The 26,733-nt window shown below is 35.3% G+C and overlaps 2 protein-coding genes across 2 annotated transcripts; one reads left to right on the plus strand and one right to left on the minus strand.

Moving 5' to 3' along the window:
- Positions 1 to 2,678: 2,678 nt before the first annotated feature.
- On the minus strand, positions 2,679 to 4,077 carry LOC148589751 (uncharacterized). Its single transcript, XM_088514951.1, has 4 exons — positions 3,553 to 4,077; positions 3,227 to 3,458; positions 2,976 to 3,130; positions 2,679 to 2,894 (listed from the first exon to the last, which is right to left on the minus strand). The coding sequence occupies exons 1-4, from the start codon at positions 4,075 to 4,077 to the stop codon at positions 2,679 to 2,681; spliced, it is 1,128 nt and encodes a 375-aa protein (XP_088371077.1).
- Positions 4,078 to 13,629: 9,552 nt separating this feature from the next.
- Positions 13,630 to 15,201, plus strand: LOC132170375 (uncharacterized). Its single transcript, XM_088514953.1, has 6 exons — positions 13,630 to 13,803; positions 13,914 to 14,138; positions 14,237 to 14,455; positions 14,532 to 14,624; positions 14,700 to 14,774; positions 14,917 to 15,201. Exons 1-6 carry the CDS (start codon positions 13,630 to 13,632, stop codon positions 15,199 to 15,201), a joined length of 1,071 nt encoding a protein of 356 aa, XP_088371079.1.
- Positions 15,202 to 26,733: the final 11,532 nt, after the last annotated feature.

Consider the following 26,733-nt stretch of genomic DNA (forward strand, 5'->3'; position numbering starts at 1 on the left):
GCAAACCATTACTTCATGCATGCTGTTGAGTGAGTAATGGTTTTTTTTTTTTTTAAGCAAAAATGTAAACTATCAAGCAAATAAAATGTGCATGCATACGTTTTGATATATTTTTGTTTTTTCTAACAATGACTAATAAATGCATTTTGCTTTCAATTGGGTGAGGTTAGGAAAGATTGCATTTGATAACGATCTATTTTGAGGCAAGTTTTTGCTATGTCATGTATTTTGCTCCCCAAAAAGGTAGCTTAATCGGTTGGAACCACACTTAATAAAGTGGAGATCACTAGTTCAAATCCTTCTCCCCCCCTCTTGTTAAGACATGTCAAAAAAAAAAAAAAAAAAATACTAAGGGGTAATTACCTTTTGCCCCATTAACTATAGCGTCATAAAAATTTCGATTTCATCAGTCAAAGGGGTTAAAATTGACGGTCAACAATCATGTACAAGTCATGTACAATTCTAATTTTTTTTTTCCCACTTTTGCCCTTATTTTAAATAATAGGTAACTTTTTCAATAATTATTTTGCCTATTTTACTTAGATATGGCATGGAGCGGATATGGGGTTACTTGTGCAGCCAGATTTGAATAGGTGGTCATCTTCTTCGATTGCATTATCACCACCATTCTAGTAGTTTTATTGTTCCATGTCAAGTGGAGTAAAAAAGTTGGTCACAGATTTGACAAGTGAGATTTGGAGTAAAACAGTTAGGAATATTGGAGTAAAAAAGGTTTGGTCTGAGCTGAGATGAGATTTGATTTGATTCATTTATTGTGAATTGTCCCATTTGATGCTAGAAATCAGATCAAATCTTTATGCAGGGGGCATTGAAATTGCCATCCATTTCGAGTCTTTAATGGGTAAAGCTTCCACTTCCGTCAGGTTTTGATATTCTCCAAATTGGTGTAAACTCATCACATTCTTCAATGCTTTATTGATTGATGATCTTGACAATCCGCAAAAGCAGGAAAATGTGTAAACTCATAATCTTATATTTTAAATAAATAAATAATTCCTCCCTTATTATATTGTTCAACTTGATATGTTGGTTGATTTTTTATAAATTCAGTATTGAATCTGAAACTTCTATGTCTCCTATTGCTTGGCGTAATGTCATAGTTATTATTATTTTTTTCAAATCTACATGCAAGCTTAATGAAAAAAAAAAAAAAAAAAAACCAATTGTAGCACAACTACATCAATCATATTGAGACACATTTCAATTACAATTAAAAATTAAATTATAAAAACAGCCAAATAAAAACAAAGGGGTGGTCCCTTCCTTGTTTGGCAAGCACTTTTTTTTTTTTTTTTTCCCTTTTTCAAATCCAAATTTTATGATTTTGTAAATTATTCTGTTTAATATTTCTAAGTAAAAATAAGTTTACAATGCGCTTGGTCATGGTGACTCCCACTACACATTACACTAACGGTCAAAAACCATTCCCCTTATTTTTTCGTTAAGGAGCTAACATTGTGGAAATAGATATACACATAATACAACAAATAGGCAACCATCTTCAATAGATTTTCAAACAATGGTGCGCCCGAGCTACATATAATATCAAACCATGCATTACCGTGATCCTACTAAAAAGAGATCAATTACCAAAAAAAAAGAAATTATCCTTCCAGCAAATTCAACAGCAAAAGACATATAAGTTTAACAGCAAAAGACTAGCAACAACCAGTTCCCATTAATGCAATGCCACCAAAACGCACTTCAAGCAAATAAGAGCACTAATATTAGGAGTACTCCTAGGCAACATAAACAGCACAAGATCGAACCAACATAGCATCGTACTGCAGTATTGAGCCACTGGTTGCCCAATGCACCGCTATTACCATGTTCACCCTCTTCTAAGACATCAGCCGACGGTGTTGATACATTTTCCAACTCATCTTCCCAATCTACTCGCCCTTGCTGGGACGTGGGTGGCGGCAAATTTTGTAGTAGCTCATCTTCCCAATGGAAACTACCTCGATGATTCTGCAAGAACACCAATTGAGCATGGATATAATACCAATGTATTAAAAAAATAAATATAAGCATATTAATAGTTGAAGCAAAAACATTGCATACCTTGTAAAGAGGACACTTGTAAAATCGCCTCATGTAGTTTTTGTCGGTCCTAGAAACGAGTAGTTTCATCGGTCCAGCACCACATGGACATTGCATCTCAAGCTCCATAACTAATTTATTTAACACATTCATAAAGCCAACCAAAATGACATACATGTACAATATAAGGAGTACGACCAGATTGCGCAATACAAGAACAATTATTAAAATGGCATAGATATAGGTATGAGACCACAAGTTTTGATAATTATACATAGCAATCACCAAAATGACATAGCATATATGAGTCCACATCCGACATAATTATACATAGCAAGTACCAAAATAACATAGATATAATACGAATCCACTACCGACAAGCCTATACATTGCATGTTCACATCACACTTGTCGCACACACCATACCATCCATAGTGAGCATGTTGGCACACACAAAAGTAGTCAAGCACAAGTAAATGTGCTATAATGGTGAGCCATACAAAAAAATAGTCCCATGACACAACACATACCATAAACTAATAAACGGTACTGCAGGTACCGTAACAAAACATGAACTATATCACCATAGTTCCATTGCAAAACCCAACACCACGTCAACTAGGCCCAGCCCTATTATCCCACATCAACTGCGCAATCTGGTCCCTAGTGTTTGCCATGGTCAAAGCAGAATCATCAGAGAAGTCATAGTGGTTGGGGTAATCAGCACCATCGCCAAGAATCACAGGAGGGGCATGTTCAAAGAACATATCATTCCGGTCAGCTTGTCGGATGAAGTTGTGTAGTGTGCAGCATGCATTGACTACAAGGGGCTAGCGACAAACTTTGTACTTAGGCATGCCGTTCAAAACATGGAAGCGTGTTTTCAGCACTCCAAAGCATCGTTCAATCACCATACGGAGTGAGGAATGACGGTAGTTGAACAATTCCTTAAACCCCTGCGGGTCTCCACCACTACGGAAATCTTGTAAGTGATATCTCTCCCCACGATAGGGTGGGAGGTAACCCATATAGCATGGAAACCCCGAATCAACCAAGTAGTAGTGATCTGAAAATTACCATACAGAACGTGTCATGATTGAGACCAAAGTTTAAAACATAAACATAGTTAATAGAGTTGGTTCGTGTAGTGAAGAATATTCACCTTCAGGCGCTGTTGGAAATTCATTTTCAGGTCTCGTTATAGCATCGAAGAAGACCCTCGAGTCATTAGCGGTTCCCTCCCACCCGGAATACACGAATGTGAACATCATGTCGAAGTCACATGCGCACACCACATTTTGAGACACGACCCCCTTCCTCCCCCTGAAGGCATTTTGTTTCTGCGCCGGGACCCACGCTTTGATATGGGTGCCATCAATAGCTCCAACACAATTCTACCATACCAGTAATTGTCAATCAGTGTAATGATAAAGTATGGCCCCAAAGACAAGCATATAATTGAAATTACATATTACTATTGTTTCATACCTGAAACCAGGGGTAATATTTCGAATTTTCTTGGATGTATGGGTGCACACCGTCAACATTCCTAGGTCTTATAATGCTCTTGCCTAGGTTGCATAAAGCCCTCATGACACACTTGAAATGACGTGAAATAGTCTCGGTGGAGTGTTGGAACCTATCCGCCGCAACCCTCATCCCTTGGCGGTGCCCAACTATCAAGCAAAATATGGCTAGCGATTCTTCCACACTAACGCTGCGAGTATCTTGTATGTAGTTCGACCTAAGGACATCTGCTAAGGAGACAAAAGTATCTCTTTTCATGCGAAATAGCTCGTAGCAAGTGCCCAGATGCCCATGTAATACCTCATGCACGAATGCAGCACCCGTGAGGGCTGACGTGCGCTGGGGTATCCTGTCCACTTCGTTTTCTTCATCAAACAAGGACTCAATGTGAAGCAAATTCAAGAACATCTCCTCAAACCAGTCATCGTCATCCATGACATGGTCAGCAGCACCATAGAAAACAAAATTGGGGACATTTGGGTTCATCTTGTTTGGAAAATGTATAAAATGGCATGGTCAAACACAAATGATTGTAATTACATGGTCATTACCAAATATTTTGCCATCAAAATATTGTTGTTATCTCGATATTTTGTTTTTTTTTTTTCCCCTCTGCACAGTAAGGAGATAGAATAATTTATTAGTGCAAGTATTGTTCTTTCAAATACAACAAACGATCGGTGTTCCCTTTTGATTGGTGCTATGTCATGGATTTGTGTTAGTCGGTACTGTTATATCTATCAAGTGAGCCACAATTAAATTAAATTATTTAATAATAATATGTAGTAAGTCATAATGTGACTTGTAACATTAATTTATGAAAAATATATAATAAGTCATTATTTTATGAATAAATTAATATATAACAAGACATTACTTCATGCATAAAAAAATATTCTTCAACCTAATTCTTAGACAAAACAGTTGTATGCTCGTCAAATGATCGGTGTAAGTATTGATTATTCAATGTTGGTGTTGATCATAATACCCATTTTGTACAATGTCTTAACTATTCTCATTTTAACACGAGTTAAGGTAATTACAACAATTAAATAAATCAAAAAAAAAAATTTGGAATTAGGTTTTGTAGTGCAAATTTAATCGTTCACTTTTTGTTCTTGTTCCTTTTTTTTGGGGGGGGGGGGGGGGGGGGGGGGTGTGAACATTGATTTAACATGCTATTAACACATGTGTTGGGCTTTAGGTTTTAGATGATAATTTTTTTTCCCATCTTGTTAAGTAGGCAATTTAAACAGAAAGTGAAGTATACTTTTCCTAGTCCTATGAACTTCAACAATTGTGTGGTAATTTAACATATCTACCTGCTAAAATAGAAGCATATAACAAAATCTACTGCAGACTGAAACTCAAAACAATTACAATCAAAAGCTCTTAAAATAAAACCACATATTTATATTAATTTTGGTACTTGGACATTCAGTAAGTGTTAATTAACTAAATTTTTTAAAGTGTTTTGCATTCCTTTTATTATATATTGTCGATCACAAATATTAAAAAAATCACAATTTTTTTTACTTTTTTTTTTGAAAAAAAAGTAGGTAGCAGATCTTTCTTATTTTCTATTTTTAAGAATTTCTATAAAATTTAAGATATTTTAACATATATACACTCAGCCATATTTTGGATCCAGATTTTAATCTAACGCTTATATTGTTTTAAGCATAAAATAACTCACTCTGGAAATTGAGATACAATGGGGTAAAATAAAATGGGAAATTTAAACACAAAGTGAAGTATATTTTCCTATTCCTATGAACTTCAACTATTGGGTGGTAATTTGTGTTTAGCTCTTATATTGTTAAACATACATAATTCCTATGAACTTGACCTATTCCTAATTTGTGTTTAACTCTTATATTGTTTTAGGCATAAACTAACTAAGTCTAGGAATTGAGATACAAGGGATAAAATAATTATCACCAGATTACAATATTCATTCTAATGTTAATGCAATGTACTAGAAGATAGAAGGGTACAAGTATGAACATTAATCATAGGATTTTTCTTTTTTCTTTTTTCTTTTTTTCTTTCAAAAAGACGTAACAGGTGATTCATTTTTTTCTATTTTAAAGAATTTCAATAAAAATTATGATATTTTAACATATATACACTCAGCCAGATTTTGGATCCAGATTTTAATCTAACTCTTATATTGTTTTAAGCATAAAATAACTCACTCTGGAAATTGTATTACAATGGGGTAAAATAAAATGGGAAATTTAAACACAAAGTGAAGTATATTTTCCTATTCCTATGAACTTCAACTATTGGGTGGTAATTTGTGTTTAGCTCTTATATTGTTAAGCATACATAATTCCTATGAACTTGACCTATTCATAATTTGTGTTTAACTCTTATATTGTTTTAGGCATAAACTAAGTAAGTCTAGAAATTGAGATACAAGGGATAAAATAATTATCACCAGATTACAATATTCATTCTAATGTTAATGCAATGTACTAGAAGATAGAAGGGTACAAGTATGAACATTAATCATAGGATTTTTCTTTTTTTCTTTCTTTCAAAAAGACGTAACAGGTGATTCATTTTTTCTATTTTAAAGAATTTCTATAAAAATTATGATATTTTAACATATATACACTCAGCCAGATTTTGGATCCAGATTTTAATCTAACTCTTATATTGTTTTAAGCATAAAAAATGAATCTCTGGAAATTATATTACAATGGGGTAAAATAAAATGGGAAATTTAAGCACAAAGTGAAGTATATTTTCCTATTCCTATGAACTTCAACTATTGGGTGGTAATTTGTGTTTAGCTCTTATATTGTTAAACATACATAATTCCTATGAACTTGACCTATTCCTAATTTGTGTTTAACTCTTATATTGTTTTAAGCGTAAACTAACTAAGTCTAGAAATCGAGATACAAGGGATAAAATAACTATCACCAGATGACAATATTCATTCTAATGTTAATGCAATGTACTAGAAGATGGAAGGGTACAAGTATTAACATTAATCATAGGATTTCTAACCAGATAAACTAGCAAACCATAACAAATCCAGGAAGTTGAGGATAAACCATGAGATAAACAAGAAGCAGGTATAGAAGATAAATCAAACATGTCACATTAGTGGCACAAATATTACATGCCAATTGTTCAAGCAAATATAAAAAGGTGCCAGTGGCACAAATATTACATGCCAATTGTTCTTGGAAGTAGGACATAACAACATTAAAGAAGCCGACAAACCCATACCAACATGCTGAAAAAACAAATAATGCCACAAGTAGCATTAGAAACGGTCCAACCCTGGACATAGCAGTCAGCATGCATACAAACTAAAACCACAAGTGCAACAACATAGTTACAACTTCTCAATCCAGGACTTCTTCCTTTCTGGAGGTAGCGCAATAAAACCATTGCGGACATTCTCATCCCTAAAGAGCTCAAATGCCCTAAAATACCTATCATCATCTAAGTTGGGGGCAATCTCATCCAACATGCCAATGGCCCTACTCATGGCATTGGAAAATGATGCACCACTACCTCCAGCACCTGCACTACCTTCCCCACTACTCATTCGCAGTTGATCTTGTAACAAGATTTCTTTCTTCAAACGGCTAACCTCAGTAAACTCTTTTAATGCATCACTTCGAAGAGAGTCTAAGTGAGATATACCCTTACCTTTCCTCTTGTTGTTTTCTGTGCTAGGCCCAGAATTGTCAATTTGACGCTTACCACGTCCGTTACCCCCAATGACTATACCCCTATTTTGAGGAAGAGATTGGCCACTCCCCTGACTCGAACCACCCACAGAACCAAGACCATCTCCACTCACATTGTTATCATCAGCTGCACTGGTTCCTTGACTAACATGCATTCCAAACCGCAAGAGTTTCTCATTCAACTCGTCCTCTTCGTCACTACTCGGTGGTGTCCTAGCGGATGAATGGCGGAGGACCCCAGTGGCTGTTGAGCCATTGAAGAGTATACCCAACATTTCGTAGTTTGGACAGCCCTTCCTTCGGAAACGACTAGCCTTCGGCTTGATCTAGGACAGACACAAAAAAATAAAAAATAAAAACGTTTGTGTGTGGCCTAAAATTAGAGAGTGGGAACTGCTAAAAGTAGGGAAGGGTTTACCGAACTTTACCCTAAGATACTGCTGCCACTGGGTCTCCGTCCCCTGGACTGTGTTTGATATTGGGTCCCAACCAAATCCAGTTTTGTGCTGGAGGAGGTCGGAGAAGTCACGATGGTTCATCCTAAGTCTGGAAAATTTAGTCCGACACTGGACGGCAGTGTAGGTCCGACCGGTCATGGTAGAAAGCTGGGAAGCTATAGGCGACCACAAGTTCAAATGAACTGACCCATTAACTATTCTCCCCGTATTGACCAACTCAACCAACATTTGCACAAACATACGTTCAAACTCAGGAGACCAAAGTGATGGGTCTTCGCCTTCAACGGGTTCCATCTATGCAGAAATATACCAACGTAAAAAAAAAAAAATCTTCATGTCTACATGTTATGAAGAATTGTATTTCACTGCTAAACAACCAAAAAAAAAAACTCAATAGCAGGCTTGAGGCATACCTTACGCCTTTTGTAGGAGATGGGTGACTCTGGATCCCGCGATCGCTTGCTACTCCTTGTCCAATACGTCTGCAGAAATATAGGTCACTGTGGGTTTGAAATGGGATAAAAACTAAACAAATTGGACGAGAAAAGAACATAGAAATTGAGAGGGAGTGCGATTATAACCTTCCAAAACCGTGTCTTCGAAGGGGTGCCCGTGTCCGTAGATGCCGAAATGATACAGGGTCGCCGTTGCGTACGAGGTGATTGCGGAATAGTTGTAATGGAGTAAATATCGCAGGATTCCACAGACCCCTCTGAAGAAAGGTCTATGAAGATGGACTTCTGCATGTCTTTGTGAGGGAAGATATATGAAGGAGTGGTAACTATTCACATATCAGCTCAGCTCCAGGGGATGTGTACCAGGTATTGATGAAGAATCCATTAGCGCGCGGCTCGGGGTTGAAGGAGTTGAGGGCATACGGATTGTAGAGACGCTGGGCTTCGTGATGGAGAAGACGGGTGTAACTATGGCAGTGGGAAAATTCATTGCAAAACATTGATATCAAACCATACCAAATCAACGATAATGGAAGTGACACGTTGTGCTAACAGTAACCATGGACGGTCCACGCTTGTTAAAAACAATGAAGGAAAGGCCACCGACATCAGACGCGGTTCGCAATGTTCTAATCTTAAGAGTTTGATTCGGTGTGGTGTAGGTGCATGGCAACCATCTACGTGGATAGATCTAAACGTTCATTATAGACAAAATTATACTTTATTGGTGAGGTGGCGTCCATCCAGCGAGTTAATGGTCAGCAACTGCAACCCTTTAACATGCATGCGATTCCATCTTGAAATCCTCTACGCAGAAAACAGACGGTGTGATGAGTTTTCAATCTCAATCGGATGCTCCTCGATGCACGTTGGAACTCTCCCGCTTCACTGTCGCTTTTCTTCTCATTCATGAGCTTTTGCGGCAACCAACGCATGGAGAACAGAAGGATCACGTGCTTTGTAGCCGTTGGAAATCTGTACAAATGATTTTATTCCTTATTATAAACCCAAGAAAGCATTGTCATTTGTTTTGCTGTGTCTCTGCATGGGATGAGTTCATAGAGAGCTGCCACATGTCAGCTATAGAATTACCCAACAACAAGATTGATGGTTAGGATTAATTCAAGCATTTGTGGTGAATGCGTCTCTTTTCCCAAGGCGAGTTGAGCGCAAGTCTGGGTGCAGACGATTTCAATTTCCTTGCTGCAGGGTTATCGAGGCCGACTGACTTCAGTTGATTTTGTGATCCTCAATTCCTCATGTCAATTAATAAACAAGAAAAAATCTATTGCAGTGGGTGGGGGTTAGTTGGGTGGGCATTAATTACCCAGTGGATCTGAGCCTCATTCCAGCTTCAATACTTGGCCTTAAAATCAGGGCCTGTCGATTTTCATAGGGGTTCGGGTGTGCGAACTGGGCGAACATGATTTTCGACTTGGATCACATTTCAGAATCAAACTCCACTTGCGTTTTGTGACAAATGGGCTAAACACGATTTCGCATGGGTTTTTTAAAAAAACCCAAAACAAATCCAAAAAATGGGCTTGCCAAACAAGGCCTGCATGTCTTAAATGTTTTTTTGATATTACTGATGTTTGGTAACAAAATTTAAAAAGTGTTTTTAGTTGCAAAAATGACAATAAAGGACATGTAATATTTTTTTTAGTATAGGCTAAAAAAATCATTATCAGTCCCACCAAATATGTCATTTTACGTGAAATCATTACATGTTTTTCAATAAACACTACAAAAAAAAAAAACAGATTCTCCCAACGTTTCCAATTCCGGCATTTTGTGCGGCCGCCAGCAATGGCGGCGTTTATAGATGAAACGCCGTCTAATGGGTCAGCAATGGCGGGGTTTTTAGATGAAACGCTGTCATTGGGTCCGCGTTTGCCAAAAAAACGCTTGCGCCGTCCATTTTGGGGTAAGGCGTTTCTTTGGTAGGGTTTAATCTGAGGATGTTAAGCCTAACTAGCTAAGTGATAGAACTAGGGAGAGAAGAAAGGAAGAAGGAGGAGATCGACGTCTGGTTTGCAAAAATAGAAAGGAAGGAAGGAAGTCTGGTTTGCGAAAAGAGAAAGGAATTAAGGAAAAGGAAGTCTGGTTTCGAAGGAAGGAAGAGTAAAAATAGGTCTGCAGTTATTCAATCAAGTTGGACACGTGGAGCTAATTGCATGGTGGATGAAATCAACTGGCAAGCATTATTGGTATAATGCTTAACAGCTGGCAAGCATTGTTATTATTTTATTTTTATTTTTTGTAGTTCTGCAGACTATGAAAGGGCAGGGCTTAAACTACCGCACACGACCGCGTTTTGGTTTATAAAAGAAATAACCTTTTACATTAATTATTAAAATAATCAATAATGCTTAAATAAAAATATTAAAAAACTGTGTCTGACCCTCCCATCTCTCTCTTTCTCGCCCTCCCTCAATTTCTATCTCGATCAGTGAACTCTGACTCTCCCATCTCTCTCTCTTTCTCGCCCTCTCCCTCAATTTCTGTCTCAGATCAACCCTCTCCCTCTACTCTCTCTGTGTTTATGAAATCTGCTAAGGAGAGGGGGATTCAATAAAGAAAAGAGAAGGAGAAGAAAGTCAAGAAATGAAACAGAAGAGATGAAAAAAATTGGGAAAAGGAGAAAAGGAATTAGACGGTGGGCGGAGGCCAACCACCCCCAAAACCAAACCTTTTTGTTTTCTTTTTTTTTTTTTCTTTTGGCTCTTGGGGTGGCTGGACCACCCCAGGCATGGCCAAAATGGTGTGGTTCGGCCACCCTATTTTGGCCCAAGGCCACCCCTTGATTTTGATTTTAATTTTCCTTTTCTTTGTTTTAATTTTTTAATAGTTTTAGTTTTTTAATATTTTTATTTTTTAATTATTAATTATTTTAATATTTAATGTAAAAAATTATTATTTTTATTGACCAAAACACAATCGTTTTGAACGGCACCTAAGCCTTGCCCACTATGAAAAGGCTTAAACACGATCTTTTTATTTTATTTTATATATATATACCAACGCTATGGGAAAATGTTGTGAGAAGAATATATTGCACAGTTGCGTTTCAATTTCGTAAATTAATTAAAGGTCGTGATTTTCTCCTTAAATTTCGATCAATTATCATATATGATTTAAATAATTATATGACTAATCTATTATATTTGTAAGTTCCTACAATCCTACAGTTGCATGTGATTAACAATTTAATATAAAATAAAAATAAAAGATAGTGGGTTCAACTAATATTTATCTATGCAAATCAACGTCCTGAAAATTAAGTTCAACTAAACGATCTAAATATTAGAAAATCTCTGCAAATCAACAGTACTCCTAAATCAAATCAATATCTTGCTCTGATCTTCTTCAGTAATATCATATACGATTTAATTAACTATATGACTAACATATTATATTTGTAAATTCATACTGTTGTCATTAATAATTTAACATAAAGGTGCAAACAATTCCTACTTCACCCAATTCCTAAAGGTGCAAACAAAACGTATTTGCCCGCAGCCTGTTTCACAATGACTAAGAATGAGAAAATGGACTTTTTAAAAGTTATACAGAATGTAAAAATGCCTGATGGACATGCTTCAAACGTGTCACGTTGTATCAGAGTTGAAGAATGTAGTATTGTAGGTTTGAAGAGTTATGATAGTCATATTCTAATGCAACAAATTATACCAATTGCTTTGTGCGGATCCTTACCGAATAAGGTTGTGAAACCTTTAATTGAGTTGTCTGGTTATCTTAAAAATATTTGTTCAAAAACCCTAAAATTGGAAGATTTGGATCAAGTTGAGTCTAGAATCTCTTACATACTGTGCCAATTGGAAATGGTCTTCCCACCAGGATTTTTCACAGTGATGGTACACCTTCTCGTACATTTGGCTACTGAATGTAGGTTAGGTGGACCCGTTCACTATCGGTGGATGTATGTCTTTGAATTGTATGAAATTATTATATTGCAAAATAGTATTATTTTTTTCTTATTTGACATGATACTTATATACTTGATTTAATATATGTGCTTACATCGATATAAGGGTTATGTACGCAATAAAGCGTCACTTGAAGGTTGTATTGCTGAAGGGTGCATAGTAGAAGAATTATTGACGTTTTGTTCGTGCTATTTGGAATCATCGCGAACGGTATTCAGTAGACCCATTAGAAATCATGACGATGCTAGAGAAGAGGTCAAGAGTTTCAATCTTGATGAAAAATCATTGGCTCAGGCACATCGATATATACTCTTCAACTCTGATGATTTCATTTCATTCCACATGTGAGCTTCATTTTTAATTTGTACACTTAGAAATTCATTACATTTTGAAAAAGTAATCGTAACATGAATTTGTGGTGCCACCACAAATATAGGATGCACAAGGAGGAGCTAAAAATGAAAAATCGTAGGAATTGACGAATGACAAATGAATTAGATAAGTTGCACATAAATCAATTTTGTGATTGGTTCTGGGGCTATGTAAGTGTTATTTTTAAGTCAAATAACTAATATTGCGAGATTACACACTTAGTTGTTATACTAATCGCAAATAACAATGTGCAAATATCAGGTTCAAAACATGGATGACTTTTGAAGAACTGAAATTGATGGTAAAATTGCATCTTATTCTATAGGTCCTATAAAAGTAGCCCAAAAATTTAAGCGATATGTTGTGAATGGCATGCTGTTTCGCATTAAAGATTATGAAAATGGCAAATCAACACAAAATAGTGGAGTTTGTGTATTTGAAGATGACACTACATACTACGGCCAGCTAACACGCATCATTGAGGTTCAATATTATGATGGATCACGATATGTACTATTCAAGTGTGATTGGGCAAACATTGTTCCGAGCAGGGGTTACAAGATTGATGACTTTGGCTATAGCCTTGTGAATTTTTCGCGTCTAATACACACTAGGGAACGGATTACTGATGATCCATTCGTATTGTCTTCCCAAGTTTCTCAAGTATATTATGTTGCTGATGAAAGAAACCCGAATTGGGTTGTTGTTGTGAAGACAAAACCAAGAGACGTATTTGACGTTGGTGAAGGGCACGTGAATGAAAATTATGTGGATGACTATAATGATAATGAACCTTCCAACCTTAACATTGAGGGAGTACTTAAGGATGTCATTGATAATCTTGTATATGATCGAAATGGCATAGAAGGAATAACACTTGATACCCCTAAGGGTTTGAGAGATGAAATTCATCATGATGAAAGTCAGGATGACTTAACATAGTCATCGTTATGTATTCACTTTTGAAATGTTCATTTGTCCATGCAAAAGTGTGGATGTAAGTGTTCACATGATTCCTATGATTTTTTTGTGATTATTACATACTTTGGTGCTATTAGTCTGATATGATGTTGAATGGTGTAGGCATATGGCCTCGAACAAACGATTGAGGACTACCCGATCTGTGCAGCCTATGGAGGCCCCTACACAACATGATTCCATAGGCGATGGACCTTCACTCCAAGGAGCTACTAGTAACGATGATTTATGGGCTTTTCTCCCTAATGAGGATCCTAAGCAGACAATTCCCACGCCTGGGGAGGTAAACACTAGCGGTATGTGTAACATATTGTTGCATTTTTAAAATTAATTGAAATATATTTTTCGAATTCTTAACATTAATTTTATTTTCTACACATTGCATGCAACAAGAGAAGGCGTGGTGTTACCCGCATGCCAGGCATATGGAATTTATCGGAGGATGAAAAAGTAATAATTGAATTTAATGCCTTGGGTCAGCCAATTTGCGATCAAGGCGGGAAGTTCAGTACTTTCGCTGGCACACTTGTTAAGGATAAAAACATTATGCCTATAGATGTTGCGAATTGGAAGAAAGTTCCTAATAGACACAAGGCGGATGCGTGGAACTTAATACAAGTATTAAAATTCCATTTTATGTTGACGTCTTCTATATATTTTGTAATAATTTTAAAAATTGCAACAATAACATCATTCATTTTTTTATTTGATTGTAGAAAAAGTTCTTCATACCAGAACGCCAAGCTTCGAAAATCAAGAAGTGGGTATTGCAAAATATGGGAAAGCAATTGCGAGAGTACCGGAATGCATTAAAGACTACTCACTTCAGCAATTCATTAACTGCTGCAGAAATTGTGGCGAGTGCTGACTCAACCAAAATTAATATCATGCAATTTGCGAATCTTGTAAACTACTGGAAAGATGGAAAAGTTCAGGTACCAAACTTATAAAAATAATTTATAAACAACTATAGAATTATAAATGTTTGCCACTATTATATTGACAACGTAGGAGAAGGCGCAAGTTGCTAAGGTGAGCCGATCAAAGCAAGAAATCCAGCACGCATCAAGGGCAAAAAGCTTTGCTCGATGCGCCAACGAAATGGTACTTGGTTTTTAGTTAGTAGTACAGTTGAAGTTGTTGATTTTGCTTACAAACCTGATAAATTGAAATGTGTAGAGGAAATCTACTGGGGCTATACCAACCAGACCTGCAGTCTTTGTTGACACACATAAGCATAATGATGGCATGCATGTGAACGATAAGACAAAACGAATTGTTGCAAGTAATATTTAATACCACTAGCTAATTAACTAGTATTGTTTTAAATTTTATTTATTTCTTCACTAAGCTTAATGTGTTTACTACTGTATTTCATGGCTTCACTTGGTTACAGTCTAAAGTTGAGGAAAGCATAATGCAGGAGCCTCCAAACTCGCAAGAGGGTACCCAAGTAGGCAGCATGATGTACCATCAAAATGATGCCTACTCAAAATCTTTGGGTAAGGAATGTCATGGTCGCATGCGTGGGTTTGGACTAGGGATTACCCCTTCATCCCTTCCAGGTCATGGTAGTTCACAATCTATTGCCAATGCTTCTACACCAGAAGATGCACAAGAACTTGCGGCACTAAGATTAGAGGTAGCAGAGTTGAGGCGACAACGAGAGGTTAAATTATAATCCATCTATTTCCTAAATTATGTTATGTTGTATTACATTCATTTGGTTTCGTCAACTATGTTCTAAATGTTTATTGTATACATGAAGATGCACAAGAAATAGCGGCATTGAGGGTAGAGATAGCAAAGTTGAGACCCCTACTTGAAAACTTTAGGCAACGATGAAAGATCTTACTCATTCCACCTGACCAAATGATGCAAAATGTAGTAGATTGTAGAAGTTTTTATATTTACGTTGGACATGACTTGGAGGCTAACAATATTATGGTTTTGGTTTTTGTTTTATAACTAGATATTGGTTTGGGTTTTTCAATTAGGGATATATGAATTTGGTCACAGTAATTTTCAATGGAATGTGTTTAAGGGAATTTAAGATAATATTTCAAATTTTTAATGCCTCATAATATCATATATCTTATGACTTATAAGATTATCTATGATAAGTATGATCATTATGACTCATAGTTATCCAAATTCTTAAATATCATCATATGAATCTCATAAGACCATATGTTGTATGATTTATATTATTACTATATGATATGAATATAATCATTACATCTTAGTATTATCATTAGTTACATATGAATCATTAGATCATGTTGTCCAAGATCTAAGACCATATGATCAATATTAGTCATAATGATCATAATTCCTAAATATGATAATATGATCTAATTAACAATTATCATAAATATAATAATATGATTAATTCCTAAGTATGATAATATGATCTAACAATTATCATATAATAATATGATAATTTTGAGTCATAATGATCATAATTCCTAAATATATGATGACATGATCTACGTATTATCATATGATCTCTAACAATTCGTACAATTTTTGATTTTATATAACATGATCTAATGATTATATGATTAAGCATTAATATTATTCACTTTTACTATTTAATATTCATATTTAATGATTATTGTGATGTTATTAAATTGCACATATTTATTCAATTACCCTTGAAATATAAGGATTATATTATTTAATATTCATATTTAATTGATTATTGTGATGTTATTAAATTGAACATATTATTCAATTACCCTTAAAATATAAGGATATTTTTAAAATAACAAAGGGTAAAACAGACATTTCCTTAAATTTTTTGCGCTAGCCGCCGAAATGAGTGAAAATTTAATTCACCTACCCTTCTCAAAATTTCCCCAATTTTCGCAAATCCACCCCTTCATCTCCTTCATTCACAGCGGCGGTTCTCTCCAGACTCCCATACCCTACAGAGTAGTGCAGACTATTTATAGTTTTCGTACTGGCTCTTTCTTCTTTTCTTGGGTGAAATCAATAGCATATCCCTGCTACCCCCTCTTCCGCTTTCTCTCTCTGCGAAATCTTTACCCTAGTTGCATAGGAAAAAGTGGGGAACCTTGCAGCTGGAAAAAATCTGGAAAATGTGGGGGGTTTTGATCATTCAGTTGCAGAAAGCCGGCAATCAGAGCCTATTTTCTTCCATCTATTCTTTCCTTTCCATCAAAACTTGAAATTCAGTAGTATAACATAGCTTTCTTTGCTGATATGATGCCAAATTTTTATAAAGCTAACATTTTATAAAATTAGAAAGTCACTTAATTGATTTGGCTTGTGTTGTGTTTTCAGAGCTTCCACAACTAAGCGTGACGTCAATGGAGCTGGGTTGTGATGCTCGAGGCTATTCTCGTGCAGGGGTGGATACGACAACTTGGTACTGTGCTATTTTAGCAGGAAGGTCTGGGCCTGAACTTGACAAAATGCGTGAAGTAAGCTTCTTTCCTCTGCTTGTCTTTTATGAATTATGTACTACTCTGTGTTGGTAGTCTATTTCCTAAATCATTTCATCGACTTTATGTTTGTATCATTTTCTTAAGGTTCTTTTCAACACCACATATATTTGGTATTTCTAATATCACATATAAATGAAATATTGCCATGAGTGTTTTCTTCCCATTTGAAGCCACAGATGGCACTAATCCTGGAAGATATATTATTTATTTATTTTTATAAGCACTGCACATAAAAAATTTGTAGATAATTTTCATATAGGATGACGTTGGGGTGTGCAGACGCACAGTGTGTTTCTTGTGTCTTGATAAAGGAGCTTTCGCATCATTTTGTGTGGAAATTTAGTAAAATTCCTTTTGCAAGAAAAGCATTTCCTATTTTCTTGTTCGCACTTCTGTGGTTTGAAAAGAAACAGAATAATCTATGTATTTAAGGTTATTAAGTTGTGGATGACAATTGTCATGGTTTGTTTTGTGCACACTATTTTGGATTTTTAATTAGGCAACCCACAACTATAGATTTCATATAGGTTTATTGTATATTTGTCTAATTTTATTCCATAGATTCCCTTCCATTTTTTTTTTTTTTAACATTATATGTCTTGGAATGTATTTGATAGTTTTTATTGCTCCCCAAAATAAGGCTAAAAGGATGGAAAGAATGAAGAGTTTGTGTGTGTGTTGTCGGGGGGAAGTAATATGGTATGTATCTGTTTGTCAGTATACTCAACCAGATTGTCTAAAATCAATGTGTGTTTTAAGATCCATGTGTTTTGTCTAGTTTAGGAAATGGTGTAAATTACATTGGTTCATAGACCATGCGCAGGGGTAGAAGTGAGGTAATATGTCTCATTGTGACATTATCTAGTTACTTGGTTTCATTTCTGGATCATTTTTGGATCTTGAAATCATATCCTGGATGAATTGTTCCTTATGGCTTTTCATTTTTGTGCGTAGTGATCATAAAACTTTAAAACCAGTTAATATCAAGTTTACATGGACATCACCTTTCACATAAGTCTTGAAAAGGAGTCAGTGCTGCCCCTTTTGTAAAGAAGTCAAAATGCTCCAACTAAGAAGACTTTCCTGGGATCTTTTTTCTTATCATATAAGTGAAAGATGAACACCACTAGAAGTGTAATAAATATCCTTCTTTGGAAATATAGGAATCATGGTCGCGGTCTTCAAGTTCTCATTCAGCTGTGGAAAAAGCATTGGCTACAGAAGCATTGTACCAAGCCTCCACATTTGTGCATAGTAACAAGTAGGATCTCTTATTGGAAACTCAATTATTTTCCTTTGGATTAGACAAGTATTGCTTAGTACTTTGGCTTCTTTGATGGTTTCTTATGACCTCCCTGCCAGATTTTATATCTAACGCTGCAAGGGAAAAAGAATAAATTTAAGATGTGAAAAGTAGTTTTCCTTGAAGTGGGTTGAAAAGACATGATAAACTTTTCCAAGTTTCATATCACGATTTCCATCAGCATATTTTTTGAAAGAAGTTTTTTTTGGCGCAAACTAATCCTAACAAATGTATTGATGTAGAAGGATTCGTGTGGAAGAAATTCCTGCCCTCATTGTGTAACTTGAGAAAATTTTTAAATTTGTTTGGGTGTTGTGTCTTTCTGGTGGCCGTCAACATTAGGGGTCTTTCACTATTTTCACTCACCCAATGGTCTAGGTTGCATACCTCTTGCTTTTCAATGTGTATCGTGTGACTATTAAATGATTTAATATTCTGTATTTTAATTGTGATGATATGGACTCTAAGCCTTTGTGTCATAATAATGTAGTTACTCATCCAAAGCTATCATTTTAGAGCATCACTTTTAATAACAAGACAACAAAGATTGGTTCACCTGTGGGCACCCAAATTCACAATGTAAATGCTAAGCTGGAAGATCAAAATATAATTTCACTTTATTTGGGATTGTAAGTGATGCAGTTGGTGAACATTCGCTGAACCACATGTCATTCTTGTAACAACATGTATCTTGCTTTTCTTTATTTTGTCATTTTATTCTCTGGGTGTTGAGTTTATGAGGAATTTGTTATTTGGCTCTTAATTTAATCAGGACTTCTTTTTCCACCTTTGGGATTTGGCTCTTATAGGGATTTGTTTAACTAAAAATTTAGTTGCTTTTTTTTTTGGTTCGTCTTTTGTCATTTTTCCTTTTTAGTAATTGAAATACAATTTTATGGATTTTGATCTTGCTTGCAGAGTATATGCCTGGAGGAAGTCTGTATGATTACTTGCATAAGAATCATAACATCTTGGAACTCCCTCAGCTGCTAAAGTTCGCAATTGATGTCAGCAAGGGAATAGAGTATTTGCATCAAAGTAACATACTTCATAGGGACCTGAAGACAGCAAATTTGCTAATGTACAATTATAATGTAAGAATTTATGAATATTATTGATTTTATTGATTGACAGCTAAAGCAATGTCAAAGTTAATGAAATGTACAAAAATTAAGTTTTCCCTTTGACGAAAGGATAAATAGAATGAGATCATCTGTTACATAATGATACATGTATTTCACTTGACAAAGTGTATGAGGTGCCAAAAGTATTCATTTTAGTTATAGGCTTGAGATGACTGAAGCAGCTAACTAGTCACTGTTTCTCAATTTTTCATATTGGATTTGAATACTAAAAAAAATGTTTTCATTTTTATATTACCAAGTCTTATATTGTTACAATTGAGAAGAGGAATTTGTATCAACCCATTGTTAACATTCTTCTGGTGAAAGACCCCTTATATCGACGCTTTATTGCCACTCCCCTAGAGGTGCCTCTTGCTCTTTCTTCCCATGTTGGTTTATCTTTGTTCATCGAGCAGGCAATAGTGAGAGAAGAGTACAGATGAAAAAAAAACAAAAGCAATTAAATAAAAGCAAAACGCCGGCACAACAACCTTCGCCGGCACAGCAACCTTCGCTGGCGTCCTCTGTCGACGCCTGCACATCCTCATCTGTCGACGCCGGCACATCCTCATCTGCCGGCGTTCTCCGTCGATGCCGGCGCAACCTCTTTTGCCGGCGTCAATAGAGGATACCGGCGAATTCATTTTCTTCACCGGCGGTCGCCCAAAACGCAGGAAAACAGCATTACCAACACTGTTTAAGCCGGTGTTAGCAACAAACGCCGGGAATTGTATTCCCGGCATTTTTTTCTCTTCCACGGCGTTGTTTAGGCGCCGGGAAAACCTGTTTTTTTTGTAGTGAAAGGCCTAAGGTTGTTAATGATTTTTTTTTTTTTTTTTTCCATTTTATAACCTTTTTATATAAAAATGTTTAATGTTAGCTTTCACAAGTAAAAATTATTTTGTAATGGTTTATGTAACAAAACGTCAACATTTTCTTTTTTTTGTACTTATATGTAATAAAAAGTGATGTCAATCATTTTCTTTCTTTCTTTTTTTAAATTATTTAAAGTATTTAACACTTCAAAGTATTTAACACATAAAAAAGAACAACATTCAAGAAGATCCTTACAACTTTTTAAGTAGTTTATAACAAAACAACATTAAAAAAAAAAAAAAATTAACGGGTCATAAGTAGATTAGCAATATTATCACGCTCAATGTTCATAGAATTTTCATTGGACGTCTATGATTGTTGTATGCTTGACTCATCTTGTGCTTCGTTATCGCCTATAGTGTCAGTAGGTAGTAAATCCTCATTATCATCATATGGTTGAAACTCAGCATCCTTTATTGCATGCTTCCTAATAAAGTTATGAAGAGCCATAAACGCCACCACGATCTTCACTTGTTTATCATAAGGAAAATTCGACATGCAATGCAATAATTTCCACTTATTTTTTCAAACTCCAAATGTTCTTTCAATAGTGTATCTAAGTGATGAATGTGCATGATTAAAAATTTCATGCATACCCCTCAGTTGGCTTCCGCGACGAAAGTCTGGTAGATGATACCGCTCCCCTTTGTATGGCCCCATGTATCCCTTCATGTGAGAATATCCTGCGTCTACCAAGTAATATTTTCCTACAAACAATATACAAAAAACAGTCATAAAAAATATTGAAAAGTATATTTTTTTTCATGTAATTGTTATTTTAATTAAATACAAACTTCTAAGTGGGTGTGGAAATCATAATTATTCCTTTCGAATAGCTTCCAAAAAAAATACGTGTATCATGTGTAGTACCTTCCCATCCAGCCCAAACAAAAGTGAAATACATACGAAAATCACAAACAGTCATAACATTATGAGTAGGAGTCCATTTTCGACCAATATATGGTATTTGTTTTGATAGATAAATTTTAACTGGCACATGGGTTCCATCAATGGCTCCAATACAATTTTTGAAGTATAGCCAATACCGCTCATCATCACGAATTTTGCTTGGAACACCCCTAAACTCCCTATCAATAGGATTAATAATGTCAATTGTCATTCTCGAAACGGCCATTAAAACACTAGTAAAATGTCTACTAATTGTTTCTCCTAAATGTTGAAACCTTTCTTGCATTATTCTATTCCCAAACCCATGGCCTAAAGTATTCAAAAACATAGCCACCAACTCTTCAACAGTTAATTTCCTCGTACCTCTTAAATGATATCTTTCCTTTAACTCTTTACACAAGTAATTGAATACGTGTATTTCCATTCTAAAATTTTGTTTGTACCTATCAGGATTACCTTGTAGAATCTCTATAACCCACTTATAATCTGTTTGAGAAGAGATCCTACAAGGTTCATTTGCAATATATAGCATATTATAGTTCTTAACAAATTCTACTACTGCAGCTGTTAGAATAAAAAACATCATTTTCATTTTCCTCTTAACCATAATCACTATCACTATCACTTGTATCATTTTGAGTGCTATAATCACTATTGTCCATGTCTGTAAGAAAAAAAAAATAAAGAAATAAACACAAAATAAATATATAAGCACCCAATAAAAAAAAAGAAAAAAAAAAGATATCTACGTAGTTATGAAATATTATAATATATTCACCTTAGCACACAAATCAACACGTAAAAAAAATAACATTCAAATAAATCATTAGAGCTTTTCAAATAGTTCATAACAAAACAACATTAAAAAATAAAAACATTATTCCATGCTACGACGGTTAATTTCTCTATTTCCCATTCGCTTGATCAAGTTAATCTGCAACCTTGGTTCTTTAATAGTCACAAACATATCTCTATGTGATCTCTTAAGAAATACCTATGTTGCAAACTTAAGGATGTCAATGTCATTTTCTCTTTCAACAATCCCCTGAACAACATCCATAACCTCTTCAATATTACATCCAGGTTTATCGTAGCTCTTAGATGTCAGTGTATTCTTACTTTCTATTACATCACAAATCCGACTCAAATGTTGACTAACGATTTGAACTCCTTTCTTTCTTTTCTTACATTGAACCGCAAGACCAAACTTCTTATTTCTTTTATCCCGCGTATCTAAATCAGCATGAATATCATCAATGCCATGTGTATTGAGATTTGGTTCATCATCCAAAACATCTAAACCTTCTACAATATTATCATCTTCATTAAGCATTACATCTGTAGCATTTATGACACCAATATCATTAGGAACAATCCTATGGATGGTGCCCAAGATCCCTCCCCGGTGACAGTTATATCTCTAAACAATATTTTCACCTTCATAGCATAAGCCAAACCTGTCGTGCAAAACTTTGTTGCTTCTGGAACTTCCTATATTTAAGTACATGTAAAAATCAATAATAAAACAATTTTTAAATCATTTAAACGAAAACAAATAAGTACAAATATAGTACCTGCAATTTTTTTTTCTCACTAATCATTGGGCGCATCAATTGTCTTTTTCACCGGATCCCATCCAAGGCTAGTTTCCTTGCCTATCAATCTCTTCCAAATGTTCTACTTTTTTGTCAAACTATCCCACTTTTTCTTTAGTTGTTTATAGCAATATTGTTTTCCAGTTTTTTTATTAAATTTATCTATCACATTTTTCCATCTTGTCTTATTGAAATGTGTTCCTAGGCGGTTACCAGCATGAATTTCAGTAATACATATGTCAAGATAATCTTCTAACATTTTTTTTTCAGTCCAAACTACTTTCTTTATATGAGTATCTACAATAGCAACAGCAACATTGCTTTGACCTTGTTTACTCATGTGTCACACAATAAATAAGCTGATAAAATTATAAATAAAAAAAAATATGTTAAACACTATTAATAATTAAAAATTTGTTTAAAGTAATCAACTGATGATAGAGTGCAGACATTCATATTTACATGAATAATATATATGTCCATCAAACAAAGGGGCAACAAAAAAAAAATAATGGAACCAAGTTTCTACAACAGGAAAAGCATTAAATAATTCATGTTTTCTTATGAGGCGTGATCCCTATCCGATTGAACTACTCATTAAAGACACAAAATATTAAAATATATTAATATTTGAAGAATTTTTTTAAAAAATTTATTTCTTTTGATGGTTTCTCATGAACTAAAAAATACATTATACTATAATTATTAGTTTGATGGTTTCTCATAAATGTGTTCCTGGGCGATATTTATTTCTTTTGATGGTTTCTCCTTATACTAAAAAATTCATCAAAAAGCAAGAAACAAACCATAAAACGAAAAGCTAAAAAGGAGATTTTGCAAACAAAAAAAAGAAAAGAAAAAGAAGAAGCTAAAAAGGAGATACAAAACACAAGAAGCAAAACATAAAACCCAGGAATTAAGATATTGGATGCCAGCTCCTATTCTTGTGTTCCTCTATTGCATGTCAGTCTTGGGAAGTGTGCATCACTTGCTTGACTACCCCTTCATTTCCATTTTCGGTACTCACTCACCTAAACCCATCTCACTTCCCCTCCCACTTGGCCATTCACTCTCGTCTCTCAGCCCAGGCCATGGATTTGTTGTAAGTCTCATACTCTTCAATCACTCTCATACCCATCTTCTATCACACACACCCAAAACCTTTAATCACTCTCAAACCTTATCTCTCCTTTATCTTCTTCTTTTCTATTCTTTATATTATTTAATCTTCATCTATACTTTTCCTATATGTGTTATGTAGATATGTGTTTTATTGGAAAAAAAATAGATGAGCAAAAGCAAAATCAAACGGAGCTTTAACTCACCTGCGACGGGATAACAATTCTGCCTGGATTTCCCTTGCTTTGGAGCAGCTCAAACCGCGGCAACGAGAAGGAAAAATCGAGCCTGTTTGGGAAAAGATGCTTATATACAGGTATGGTTGCTATTACGTGAAATTAGTAAGGATATATTTGTCTGTGCATATATTTCATTAACCACAAAACCGTGGCGCGCCTTTCTTCCAAACGCACGTTTGAGCAGAAGCCTCGATATCCAACTTTGAGGCAAACGTGTGTTTGGAACGTTTGAAACCTCAAAAGCCCGATCGATTATTTTACCAAACGACCATGATTTTTCTGAAACGGGCTTTTCAGGCTTTAGAAGTGCGTTTTGGGTCTGCAATCGCAGACCCAAACATGCTCTTAATAGATGTAGTACTTGTAAAGCACTTTGAGACCATCAAGAGTGGTGGCTCAATGACCCAAAGAAGTTCCCAAGTGGTCAAGGAATATACTAGGTGTAGGTTCAAATCTCCGTAATGCAGAATCTCTACATATACCTGATTAGTATTAGCTATCTTGGATTATCATTGATTCCCTGGTGGAGCTGGGTCAGGCTATGGCTCAGTCGGACTTGAAAGAATGCTTGCGGTCTCCACTGTCTTAGGCCCCTCCTGTGCGGCTCCCAGCGGGTAGATGCTACTATGATCACGCCCAAATATGATAGCCACAATTGGTCTCCCCGACCTAACCTTTTTTTATTAAAAAAAAAAAAAAAAGCACTTTGAGAGGCATATCTTCATCATCTGATTCTTTGTCTTCTACAAGTACGGAAAAATGCATAGAAAAGTTTTGAGTAAAACATTTGCTCGTCTTCTATGTTTTTCTATCAAAGTTGTCTTCCTTTTTTGGTTTAAAATTGGATCCCTTAAGCTTTATAATTTGGGTTTCTTGTAAAATTACGTTTCATTGGAAGATACATGTAATTATGTAGGACAATATTATATAGATTTTGTACGACAAAAAATATAATGAATTGTTATCTCTTGGATGTTAACTTCTTTTTGCAACCTATGGTAATAAAACTATAAATAACTAGTGAGACACAATGAAGAATAAAACATAATATATTACTTGATGATAATTGGTTTATACGATAGGGTGTTTATACAAGAGAATTGGGTTACGTAGCTGTTGTGAAGTAATGTTGTAATATTTTATACATGGAAAAATGTTTATGTTGAAGGAATGTGTACGTTGTTGATTTAAGGTCTTCCTTTCTCAATTGACTTGTGATTGTTACTCATATTTATTTCCTTAACACTCCCCCTCAATTTGGAATGAATATTCATGACACCCAACTTGCTAAGCAAGTGATGGAATTGGGTCAAACCTAGCGCCTTAGTGAATAGATCAGCAGGTTATTGAGTGGTAGGTATATAAAAAGTATGAATTGTGTCATCCTGCATTTTTTTCCCCAGTGAGATGACAATTAATCTCTATATATTTTTTTCTTTCATGAACGGCGGGATTTGAGGCGATGTGGATGGCTGCTTTGTTGTAGCAATACAATTTCGCTGGTTGTGGATACGAGATATGAAGGTTTGCCAACGGTTGTTTCAACCATGCAATTTCACAGTAGGTGAAGGCCATAGCTCTGTATGCCACTTCAGATGAAGAACGTGATACTATTGTTTGTTTCTTTGTTTTCCAAAATATTGGTGAGTTTCCAAGGAGTATACAGTATCCAGTCACTGAATGTCGAGTGTCTCTACGTCGTGTGCAGTATGCATCACATAATGCATGTAAAAGAAATTATGTAGCAATATTTTTACTTTAAGACTATTGGCCCCTACCAACAAAATCTTTTGGCCCTATTCACTATTTTTTTTTGGTTCACTCAATAAATTTGTTCGCCCTTACCCATTCAAACCTATAAGCCCTAGTTGTATAAAGATTTTGTAGTCCCTACCCAACTAGGACTCCAACCTGACTCCCTTGATCTGTGGGAGTGGTTTTAACCAAAGATTATCCTTCAAAATAATTGTGGAGAATGTGTGGAGAGTGTATCATGTATCTGGACTCCCTTTGGGTCGTTATCCTCCAATTTGAGTCGTTGAGTGATAGATATGCTTCCTTGTTTATAGGGCTGGCATAACACGTGTGTAACTGCACGATTTGGAGTGGATTAGGCGATCGTGCCAAGATTGCAAGGGCTTGGGCTTTGTGACTTAGTGAGCTGCAGGCCCTTTATTTGGAGTGGGTTCTTGAATTGGGCTTTAGGAGATATTTTGTATCAACACCATTCAAGCAAGGTTTTCAAAAGAGTGGTAGCACCAACAAGACATTCCAAAAATCGTAGGGCAAGAAATTATGAAAATCCTTGGAATGGCATAAAATTTAAGGGTTTCATTAGATAATCTTGAATCGCACACGTCCAAGAAGATTGAGAAGATCGAGTCCAAACCATTAGTGATTGAAGCAAAAGATCAACAAATTTTGAAAGTACAAGAGATTTTCAGTATTCAAGTGAAATATGTTGAAGAAGAAATTCAACAAATAGATCTGAGAAACGTTCGGGCTCGAGTGTGAACGTTTGGTCATAATACACAGAACGTTCGGTCTATGACCAGAATGCATGCAAAGCTCATAT

Source organism: Corylus avellana, chromosome 1, assembly GCF_965113065.1.
Source record: "Corylus avellana chromosome 1, dhCorAvel1.hap1.2, whole genome shotgun sequence".
In the NCBI taxonomy this organism is placed as follows: Eukaryota; Viridiplantae; Streptophyta; class Magnoliopsida; order Fagales; family Betulaceae; genus Corylus; species Corylus avellana.